The following is a 12,050-nucleotide window of genomic DNA, read 5'->3' as shown; positions in this document are numbered from 1 at the left end:
AAAAGTAGAGTTGTACACTGATTCATCCATGAAAAGGGGTGAAAATAAGATCATGCAGGTCTGGCCTAGAAGCACTGAGTGGTGTGACCCCATACAAGCAGCCATGTGGATAGGAAGCTTCCCTCTTACCTTCCTGGGAAGGGAAAGAACACCACAACTTCCCAGGACACCAGCACATACATGGTGCCTCTCACCTCTCACTGCAGCACATTGGTTTTATATTTCAACACTACAGCTTCCCTAAATTCAAACTGAACATAAATATTTCCAGTGCCTCTATCCTAGGACTAGTCACACGTAGGCAGCAAAGCTACATGCAGTCAGGCTAGAAAAATCCAACAACTTTTATGTTATGTACAGATGGAAAGATATCCTCTGCAAAGAGCTGAATTACACAGATAAGGCAGTGGCTGAGAGCAGATGACAGACTTGGAGATGAGGACAGGACACATCCCAGGTGTAATGTTCTGGCTTCTCAAATCCCACTCTCATGTTGATGTACCACTTTTCTTCCATGTAGACCAGAACCAGCATACAGACCCCAGCAGCAACACATCACCTGAAAGCCAAACAACTGACCCTTACTGTCAGCTGAATTTGAAAGCAAAAATTTTACCCCACATTTTATAGACCTAAGGTTACTGGAAATCAGCAAAGTAACAAAACCCAAACCTACTGAAGTTTTGGCTAAATATGTGCACTTAGGAAAAGAGAAATTGGGATGACCATGCCAACAACAAGCTTCTTCTCTCACCAGAGGCTGACTTGCAGCACACAAGAATTAAAGGAGTTAAAGACTAATTTATGCCATTTATGTTTTTGCAAATCACTCAGCTACCATCCAGCAGGCACATCCTGTTGTGTCTGACATTTCCTTGAGTGCTTTTGTCTTCTCCCTTCTCTGTGCTACCACTGTTCTGATTAGACCAAACACCCCCACAGAAAAAGAAACAGCTCTGTGAAAGGCAGAAACCCCACAGGCATCTTCCTCCCCTTCTACTCGGTGGAATCAGTTCCAGGAGGAACAAAAACTGCTGCTCCTCTGGAAATGTTGCAGGGACTGATGCCTCCAGCCCCAATTAAGCCCTCCATGGGGAGCAGAACCCCCACAGCACCTTCACAGCAAGATGAGTTAACTGCTGGCAAAAAAAATATGATAAAGTTAGTACCTGGGAGGTTTTGCTAAAGCAGGACACAAGCTTATTTCAAATAACTTTCTCTGAACCCATAACAGAAAAAAGCCTTGCAACCTCAGAATGGCTTGGGATTGCTCCAGGGACTAACTTTCCCACAGGCAGAAGGAAATGCTCTCCCCTCAGTTACCCTGAAAGAGAAACTCTCAAAAGCTGCTTCTCTGGCTCTGACCAAGGAAACATTGTTTTGCTTAACAGGGGGGTTAAAATAGTTGCTTTTCTCTGAGCCCAAGGAAAGCTGGAGAAAACAATCAGTGGCAGAGAGTGTTTTAGTCACTCTATTTGGGCATCTGCCGAAGGATCTTACAGTTCAAACAGCACTGAATGAGCAGATTGCCATTGCTGGGAGCCTTGCAATGCTTCAACTTGGCCAAAAAAATGGAGTTATGGCAGAATTGATCTTCCAGCTACTTGGACCTCTAAGAGCATCAAAACTGCACAATCCTTTTGATTACGGGAAATTAGGAGCATTTGCTACAAGGATCTCATGAAAGGCAGACTCTTCTTCATGCCTTTATGGAGATGTGCAAAATCATTTATGCTGCAAGATTATCTCCCTCGGAGCTGCATATATTTAGTTATATTACATCAAAAGTTTGGCTCCTTCAGAGTTGGATAAGCAGCTGAGAAGCAAGAAGTAACATGATTTGAGTCTCACCCCTAATGGATCTTATGATTTATAGCCTCTAAAGACTAATGATTTTTTTCTAGACTAAAGAAGAGGAGATTTCACTCAAAGCTGTATATAATAGCTTAAATGGATTCTGTCTTTAAAAGCATGAACAGCTGAGAAAGAAGGCTAAAGTCAGGGAAGAAGAAAAAAAGCTGGTCCTAAATGCCACTTATTCACAAACATTATCTTGTTATATGCATATATTCACTATCCACCCAGAGATATGGGAGTGGATGGAAAAGGCAACAGCAAATTAAGTGTTTAGACTTTCTATTTCCACAAAACCCACCCCACTTAATGTTAAACACAGGTCCCACTCAATGAAAATGTATTAAAGGAGTTCTACATTGGCTGTTTACATCAGCAATATGAACTTAAATGCAAAAGAATAGATTGCTTTGGCTTCTCAGTCTCACATTAGCAAATGCAATTATCTTTCATTAGTTTTACAGAGTGTTCACAGTAGAAATTAAATAATTTCTTCATGTCTAAGAAAAACTTTACCGTGTTAATTATTCATAAATACCAAAGTCTCCTACTTATTACTCATCACAAATGTGATTCGTTTCAATAACGCCTGAATAATTTGGTGCTACCCTATTAGCTGCAGAACACAATGTACAATTGCCAGCATCAGCAAGTCAATCACAAACAACAATCCACGCTTGCCAGCTGCCAAGGAAGGAGAGGAGGAGGAAGAGGAAGGCAGGAATGGCTTTTTTCCCCCACCCCAATCATGGTGCTGCCTCCATAGAAAAGGAGAGTCCCACATCTCCTGTGCTGGTTGGTTTTGATCCATCCAGGATGCAGCAGACTCAGGCACTGCTTGGGCAAGAATTCCATCCCAAACTGGGAGCAAGGATCCAGGCTCCTGAGGAACAAAGGCAGCAGCTGGGGATGCTCCCCTGCTCTGCTCCCCTGCAGTGGGAATTAACTGACCGAGAAGAGAAAAGGAGATTAATCCTCACAAGTGTGCAAGGAGCCTACAAGGGTAATTCCAGAAATGGCTGAGGGCAGCTTGCCCACAGTAATCCCTGCAGAGTGAAACAAAGCCCAGGCACCATTGCTGCAGCAAAGTGGTTAAATAAGGAATTGCCCAGAGTTGTGTGCCCTGGCAGCTCTGCAGGTTGAGATTCTGGGACGGGAAGAGACAACTGGAAAGTTACTGCAGGAACAAAATAAGATGAATATGCTGCAGTTACAATTTTTTGTATTATTTCTTCAGTAATTTAAAAAAGATAAACCTGTCCACATCACCAAAATCTGCTAGAGTTGCACCAAATCAAAAAATAGATATGTATATATAACTTTTTTCCATAAAAATGTCAAGAAAACCTTTGACACAAGGTTCATTTGACATGGGTTCCATCCAGCCCAGTTGTCTTGCCCTTGGCATAGCTCTCAGAGGCACCCTGCTGAACTTGTCAAACCCTGTGTCTTCTCAGAAAGACCCATTCCAACATCCCATTTTCAGCCACATATTAATTATTTTTGCTTTCTAGAAAGTTACATGAGCTAATTTGGGCCGATGTCATACAGAAATGCTGCCTTTATTATTACAGTTGTGGAGAAAGTAAATTAATGCAAAGGATTGCACACAGAGGCCTAATCCATTTGAGGTAAATCAATGCATTGCACATTTAAATTGCTCTGCTTTCCTTCAGAAAAGTACATTGAAGTGATTCATTAGGCACTGAACTGTTCACAGAAACAGACCAATTCTCTTAGGCATGCCAGTGCATCTTGGCTAGTTAAATTTAAAAAGCAATCAAATCTACTAATAAGTCCTTTTTGCCGACATTTACATCAGTAGAGAACATGATTCCTGACAATTCAGATTAAATAAATGAAGTACAAATTTATCTCAGTTAATATGTCTCAGAACAAATGCTCAACTTGTTAAACTTAAAAATCTGTCTTTTAATAAAAATAATTTATTGGTAATGCCTGACTTCCAAGCGTGTTTGATAACCTTTATTAAAAGTTATAAAGTTATCAAGAGGGATCACAAGGCACAATCTCTATTTTAATACAGTCAAAGCATTTATTCACAGTTTAATTTGAATATTTATAAATTCCAAAAGAAAAATTAGCAGAAAGGTACCCTTTTAATAAAAAGTAATCATATCTTAGTACAGCAGCACTATGCCACAGTGTTCAAATTCCCACTCTGTTCTTCAGGGAGGACCAACTCAGATAACATATGGAATAAACAATTCAAGGTGTAACACCTGTGCCTCATATCTTACTCTACTGCAATCACTGGGGTTTTTTTCTGCTACAATTAATGCTTTCTCTCTACCCACAAGAAACTCTCCAAACTTAAAGGCAGTAGGAAACATACTTTCAAATAACTAAAAGTCAATTTGCACTTTATTGGAAGAGAACTGAAGAGACCTAATATGAAAATTAATCTTTAATCCCTTTAAGAAGTCCAACACTTTATCTGCAAAACCAGCAGTACCAATTTAGAGAGCTTCACAAGTCCTATAGCCCAAACCTAAAAAACCCACGAACTTAAGTTTATAACCAAGATCAGGCCTTGTAATGGGATTAGGTGAAGGAAACACTTGTACTTATGAAAATAATCCCTTGCCCTTCCCCTCAAAGCCCCTTTTTCACTCTAGGCTGGCACACTGCTCCTACTGCTTTAGTCCCAACAGGTGCCATGCAGGAAAACTCAGCTGGAGCTGCACATTTGTGGGTGGCAAGGCAGTATTCACTGCAAATGCCACCCTGCAGCCACCAGGCTGAAACCAGCAGGGTCATTAGGAAATCTTGCTGATCAATGAAGCTCAGAGGCACTCAGGCCTGGCAGCATCTCTGCAAAAGCTCTGGGTTTGGTTTTTTGGTGGTTTGTTGTTTTGGGCTTTTTTTTTTTTTTTCTTTATAATTGTTGCCCAGTTTTACCCAGGGAGTTTCAGTGATGTGTATTTCAAGGGCAGGCAGGCACCCTCTTGGTGCTCTGGCCAGAGCCCAAATTAGAGCAGGTCACCCCATCTGCTTGCCCATTGCCTCCAGCTCAGCTGTGCTGGTCCCCTCCCTCCCCAAGCAGCCCCCCAGGCTTCACCCCAAAAGCAGCAGCACTGGGGGACTCTCTGCTTGGAAATGGTGTCTGCTCCACCAGCTCCAGAGGTTTTAATTTGTCCATCTTCTGACATAGCCTCCATTATCCACCCAAAGTCTTGGGGTATCACGGGACCCTAAAGCATCTCTTCAGCCTCCAAGGGGTTTAGTGCTGATTTATGGGGCTTAACTATTCCCCAGTTCCACCACTGCAGGTGAAACACAGAGTTAATTCACTTGCACAGGGAGAGGCACACTCAACAGCTGCTAAGAACCAAACCCTACAAATGACTTTTCTCCCCCTGCTACATGAAGGTTTTCCCCCCACACCAAAGCAGTTTACTGGGAAGCTGTTACCAATACCTTTGAAGCTATGTACACACAGCACCATTACAAAAACTCACCGTGGCAAAACCTAAAAACCAAACTAACCCCACCTCAGTTCTAGTACTGCAGACCTCAGAGTAGATGACTCCACATGTTCAGGAGCATATGGATTAATCTGTTCAGCCAGCAGAGACACACTCTAAGTGTTTCCAGTTTGCTAGGAAATGTTTCAACCTTTTTTTTTCAGATTTTTGTAAGACAACTTGGAAGGGTTTCAGTAACAGGCAGGGACAAGATAAGAACACCCACATTGCCAGCAGCTTCTGCCCCACATCACAACCTGGTGCCAACATCAGCCTCCCAAAAGCCAGCAGGCACCAACCTGGTCCAACAAGCTTGTAGCAGCAGCACAAAGCTTCTTCCAATCTCAGACTTTCTGGCTCCAGAGGCAGTTCTACAAGTTCATTCTCCTTTCAACAGGGAACATCTCCTTCCTTTAACACTACCCAGGAGGAACATCAAACACAGTCTGACCTTCAACCAGAACCACATCTCTCACCCACCGAGGGGACAAAGCCATGACACCACTTAAGAATGTTGGTACCTGCATTTGCTCCTATGTCTCATTACAGTTTCCTGTCTAACCTCAAGGCTTTTTGTTTCTTGCAATGGTGCCACTGGATTTACTGCTATAGACACTTCCCATAATAATTAGCCAGAGCTGAGAGAAATCTCTGTTCTGTGATGCACAGTTACTTTGGATGCTGCCCCCGTTCAGTGTGCCAAAAGCTTTGAGGCTTCCACAATCAATCAAGTGACCCAAGTCAGTCACTCATGACTAGGAAAAAGCACATTTCTCCTTTCTCACCACTGGTGCCAAGAAGCTGAGACAATCCTCTCCTTTCTGCCACCACCATCAGCCCATTCCACCCACCTCCCAAGTGGCAGATCCAAAGCACTGAAAGCATTAACTTTGCCTATACCTTCCCCCTTCACTGTTATGTGATTTCTGGGTGCTGCAGTGGTGAGCAGGACTGATGGAACAGGAGACAAACAGGAGGAGGAGCAGGCAGAACATGCACTCCAATGGGATCCAAGGAGAGAAACTCAAAAATCCCACTCCCCACACCCAAAGAACCATTTTCCTGCAGGGAAAGAGAAAACCAAAGAACGAGAAGATCTACCTGCTTGCTGCTTACTAAGGAGCACAAGCCACCATAACAAAGGAAAGGAAGTTTTGGGAACCTGTATGCTCACAGACAGGAAAGAACCATGGGGTTAAATCCACCTCACGATTGTGTTAAAGCACAACAGCCATCCTGAGTATTTCTACTGCTCCAGTGAAGGAATCTGCAGGTCCTGCAATTCCCAGAGAAAACATAGGCACTACAAACTAAGAGCAGATACTGCAGGATGACTGCTGCAGGCAGCTAGGTTCTTCATGTATACACCCTCCAGGCTGACCCCATCACATCCTGCCACAGGGATGCTCTGTACCTGTGCTGAGCACTGCATGGTCCAGGACAGAGTTTCCTCCAGATTAACAAAGACTCAACTTTTAAACAAAACAGAAGTCCCCTAGAGACCAGACCAGGTAACCAGCAACCTGACAAGAAGACTCACCACGCCTGAAAAGACAAACATCTGTGCAAAGTAATCACACATAGGTGCAAGCTGAAAGGTTTGATGGAACATTTGGGTATTTCCAGATAAGGCTACACAGCCTAAAGACAGTAACTACAGCTGCTTGATGCAGCTGCCAAGGAGTTCAAATCACTCTCACTACAGGTCTAATTTTTCAATTATCTCAACTATAAATGCAGGAATTTCCACCTTTGTCAAGCCAAGGTTCACTTGAGAAAATTCTTCTCTGCTCCTGATTGAATCCTTCTCCCTGCCCTCACAATGCTCCCCAAATGGGCCTTGCACTCCAACTTGCTTCCCCTTCTCTCAGGATTTGCAGGGCTGTGACATCCTATCCCTTCCCACCATCACACACACCCAGGAAGGTCAGGCTACCCCTAAAAATCTCAGTTCAGGAATAGCCAGGCTGACCCCATTGGAGCCAGCTCAGCTTCCCAGCTTAGACACCCCTATCCCACACCCACTGCTGCTCTGAAAGCAGCTTTTATCTGCCCAGAAAGGGCTTAGACTTTCTGTCTGTTACTGGCAGCAGGTAGAGCTGCAATTAACCAGTTGTCAGCTGAACTGCTGCTAAATTGAGAACACAAACTACAATTAAAGATGAGGTATTAAAATGGGCAGAAAGACTTGAAAGGACTATTGTTCATTTAAGAACTTCTCTTCCTGTATTTTTTTAAACATTTAGAAATTGGAGTCCAAACAACTGTTTGTCAAGGTGGGGTTTTTTTAGAATAACTGTAGCTATTCAGCAAGCTGTGTAATTAGGTTATTAAAAGTATAATATAATTTCGAAGGCTTTGAGAGAGTAGACCTCTACCTAACACAAAATCATCACAGCTTCATTTTCCTCCCTCTCTCCTGGCTTCAGTCCCAGGTCCTAATGACCTCTCAGAAGTCAGCTGTGACAGAGTACATTGTTTATAGGATAAGGAACCATTGCTCTGAACTCCTGAGCAGGTACATGCACCACTTCCATTCCAACTCAGGAAAGCATGTCTGGTATCCAATAAAGGAAAAAAAAATACAAAGCTAAAAGCTGCAGACAAAAATTCTGAGCCTGATGTTCCCTTTCCCCCTTGGGGGTGGTGGGCTCAGGACAAGGAGCCTCCCATTTTTCTGGAGGGCACAGCTAAGGCCAAGCACAGACAGACCTGTATCTGGGAAAGGAAGGAAACCCCTGACCCACAGTTAAAGCTTTGCAAGCCAGGCCCATTTCTGTGGAAAATAAACATGTATCAATGGAAATGGTACAGGAAAACAGAGCACATGTTATGTGATTTACGTTTCTGCTGACAAACAACATGTTTATAGGACAGGTAAAATAAACTACGTAGCTGCAAGGCTCAGCAGCCTGAAACCAGAAAGCTAATAGACCCAGAGGGCAAGGAATTGGTCCGGATGTCAGCAAATGGAATGTCACAAAAATTGGACAATTAAAATTTAAAGCAGTAGGGAAGACAAAAGAGCAGGAATCACAATAGTCAAGTATGATGAAGAGCTGCTCCTCGGGTACAGGACCATAATGATGCTAAGCATTTTTCTACTAGATGGCAGTGTAGTGTCACACTATATAAAAGGAATTCTAGAAAGAAATTGCTTTGTATTTCAAGTGAATCTGTGTTTAGACTTGACTTCAGATAGCATGATATATAACAGTAGCCTCTTTGTAAAGGGACCTGCCATTAGTCTCACAGTGCAAATAGTAGTGATACTCTAGTTTCTAATTTCCCACAAAAGAAGGTGAAAATACTGAAACCCTGAGCAGTTCTGTTACACGGTACAGCTGCAGTACAGCCCCAGACGAGCTCCTGAGTCTGTTCCAGCCGAGGTGGGCTCTGATCAAAGAGCTCCGGGAGCGGAGGAAGCAGCTCCTCACCGCTCCGGGGGAAAGGCAGCTGGGCTTCTGAAAGGCAGGGGCAACTTTTATGCCATCCCCTTATATGCTCAGGGGAAGCTGGCAACTTCAAAGGAAGATCCAGGGATAAAGAGAGAGCAGTGCTACTCAAATTCAAAATGCAAGCACAAAACAATCAAGGCTAGGGTTGAAGAACAATGCAAATATTTGCAGGTAACAGAGCCACAACAGTAACCTTTACTTTGCAAAGCCGCCATTCTGAAGCCAAACTTTAGGTACCAAAAAGATGCAGTAGCTCGCCAACACTCCCTAAACCAACGCTAATTCCTGGAGCTACGGGAGAAGCTCTGGAGGCAGCTCGCAGGCAGCCGAAGCACTCTCTCTCCGGGGGTCCCCAAGCTGTGGGGCTGCCAGGCCTGCCCTGTGTCACCGCGCTCATCACCCACCAGCGCCGGGACATCTCTTCCATCGCCTCCCCGCCGGCGGAGCGGGGCGGGTTTGCTCGCTCCGCACCCAGCGCGGCAGCCCCGGAGGCGGCACGGCTCCGAGCCGGGATGCTCGGCTCACTCCGCGCTCCCCCTTCCTCCCTCCTCCTCCCGCCGCATCCCCCCCGGCTGCGCCCCGCGGGCCATCGCCCGTCCCGCCGCAGAGCGGGCAGCGGCCAAGCGAGCTCACCTGGAGGGCCGCAGCCGCACCTCCTTCTTGCTGTCCACCACGGAGGGCACGCAGTTGGTGAGCTCGGTCCAGTCGGCGTGCAGCCCGCAGCTCCAGCCGGTGGAGAAGCGGGAGAAGAGCCAGGTCTCCCGCTTGCCGGGCCGGTGGCAGGTGCACTTCTTCTGCCCGGCGCGGCACTCGCAGGGCTGCTCCAGCTGGATGTTGCGGACCAGGTGCCGCCCGAAGGTGGTGCCGCCCGTCTTCTGGATGTGCAGGAACACGATCAGGTCGTCCCCCTTGATGTTGAAGTCCACCCGCCGCAGCAAGTCGTCGGCGGAGAAATTGAAACGGGGAACGAAACGCGCCGGCGTCTCGTCCTCCGCCCGGTACGGGTCGGCGGCGGCGGCGGGGCTGAGAGCGCGGAGCCGCAGGAGCTGGCACTCGGTGCCCGGGCAAACGTACTGCAGCACGATCACGGCGAAGAGGAAGAGCATCACCAGCGCCAGCAGCACCTTGTGGGACCGGTCCTCCATCGTCGCCGGGAGCGCCGCGCATCGCCGCCGCCGCCCCGCTCAGAGCCGCCGCAGCCGCCGCCGCCGCCGCCGCGGGGGGACCCGCGCCGCCGCCATCGCCCGCCGCTGCCCACGGCCCTTCCCGGCAGCCCCCGCGCCCGGCCCCGCCGCGCGCCTCCGCCCGGCCCGCCCCCGCCGCGACCGCGCCCCCTGCCGGCCCCGCCCCGGCCCCGCCCCGGGACCGCCCCGCGCGGCCGCTCCGGGACCGGGAACGGGACCGGGATAGCACCGGCACCGGCACCGGGATGGCACTGGGACTGCACCGGCACTAGGACAGCACCGGCACTGGGGCATCACCGGGGCAGCACCGGGGCAGCACCGGCAGCTGCACCGGGACAATACCGGGACAGCACCGGTACAGCACTGGCAGCGGCTGCTCCGACACCGGCACCGGGACAGCACTGGGAAAGCACCGGCACCGGGACCAGGACAGCACTGGCAGCGGCTGCTCCGACACCGGCACCGGGACAACACTGGGAAAGCACCGGGACCGGGACCGGGACAGCACTGGGACTGTACCGGCACTGGGAGAGCACTGGGACAGCAGCGGCACCGGGACTTCACTCGCACCGGCACCGGGACTGCACCGGCACCGGGACAGCACCGGCACCGCCTCCCGGAACCATCTTGCGCGACCCCTCGGCTCCGGGATTGGGACTTTACCGGCAACGGCCCCAGGACTGAGACCATACCGGCACCGCGCTCCAGGCACGGGCCGGGACCGGCACGGCACACCGAGTATGCTCCGAGCGCGGCCGGCCCGGGGCGCACCGGGATGCTCCGTGCCCTGTCCCCGCGCCTGAGGAGCGGCGGTGCGTGTCCCGCACCCGCCCGTGCCCATCCCGCCCGCCCCGGTGCCCGCTGGCAGCAGCGGCGCAGGGTGCTGTTCCACCGGGAACATCCCGGTAATGGCAGCGGTGCCTCTGCGGAGCCACCGTCCCGCCCGGCCGTCACACACACACTCCCATCTCCTCACACCAACACCCAGTGCTCTGGTTTTGTTTGGGGGTTTTTGGGTGCAGAGTTAGTGCATCGAGTGTTTTTCTTGATGCCCCGAGTGGTTTCTGTTGATTCAGGTGACAAATACCTGCACTATCTCTGTCAGCATATTTCAAAACCTCTGCGCAAGGAGAGCTTTCTGCAAATAAAACAATAACAACAAGGGCTCCGTGGATTTATCTCTGATTACAGTCCTGTGTACATTTGTATGCAGGTGATGTTCTGCGCTCCAGCTGCTGGCGGCTGTTCTGTGGGGCTGTGGGTGGGAGCACCTGGGTGCTCATCCTGTGTTCACCCCGTGCCACTCCACAGGGACACCCCAACACCCTGAACCAAGAGCTGGCAGGGCCATGGAGCACAACACAGCCAGCGGGACCAAGGCTTTCCTTTCCTTCTTGGTGCGACTGATGTTGGGACAATTAATGCCTGTGAGAACTGCAGCCTTGCAAGGGAAAAAAAAAAAAAAAAAAAAAAAAAAAGTTTCTGGCCAAAGGCTTTCAGCCCATCCCCAGTGTCTTGTCCTTCATGGAAAAGCAGGACCATGGGTTTGGCCACCCCCAGTTTGATTGATGTGCTCCAATACTTAACTGATGTTACACAGAGGTGCTGCATTTCAGGAAAGCCCAGTCTGAGGTAGGGCTGGAAATGTCTGAGCATCTCCTTCCTCTCCCCTGCCCAGCACAGCACCTCAGCTTTTGCTTCCCTGTCCTTTGTGATGCCTCTCTTTCTCTGCCTGGCCAACTAGCCTAGAGCTGAATTTTCTAATATGCACAGCAGGCAGCAAAGAAAATCTCTTCTAAACACTCTCCCAAACCTTTATTCATCATAAAACAAAAAACAAACAAACACCAAAACACTCAAATAAACTTGCCTCCTTTTTCCCTTCCTCTCTAGCAATTCTCTCTAAATAACTTCAGCACATAAATGTGGTGTTTGGAGGTGATTTCTTTATGGTTTTCATCCTTGAGCAACCTCTCCTGTATTTTCTATTTTTTCCAGCTGTCCATAATATTTTGAAAACATTTACACTCACAATAATAGGCAATTTTATCACAAAGATTCTAGGC

The 12,050-nt window shown here is 48.3% G+C and overlaps 1 protein-coding gene across 1 annotated transcript in view; it reads right to left on the bottom strand.

Moving 5' to 3' along the window:
* HS6ST2 (heparan sulfate 6-O-sulfotransferase 2) overlaps window positions 1-10,093 on the bottom strand; it is a 125,841-nt gene extending 115,748 nt beyond the window's left edge. The window contains exon 1 of the mRNA XM_079318926.1: window positions 9,434-10,093. Coding sequence (XP_079175052.1) covers window positions 9,434-9,945 — 512 coding nt within the window. The 5' untranslated portion in view covers window positions 9,946-10,093. The remainder of the gene's footprint in view (window positions 1-9,433) is intronic.
* Window positions 10,094-12,050: the final 1,957 nt, after the last annotated feature.

The sequence above is a fragment of the Erithacus rubecula genome, assembly GCF_903797595.1.
Source record: "Erithacus rubecula genome assembly, chromosome: 15".
In the NCBI taxonomy this organism is placed as follows: domain Eukaryota; kingdom Metazoa; phylum Chordata; class Aves; order Passeriformes; family Muscicapidae; genus Erithacus; species Erithacus rubecula.
Note: the sequence above shows the minus strand (reverse complement) of the source record. Positions and strands in the feature narration are given on the sequence as shown.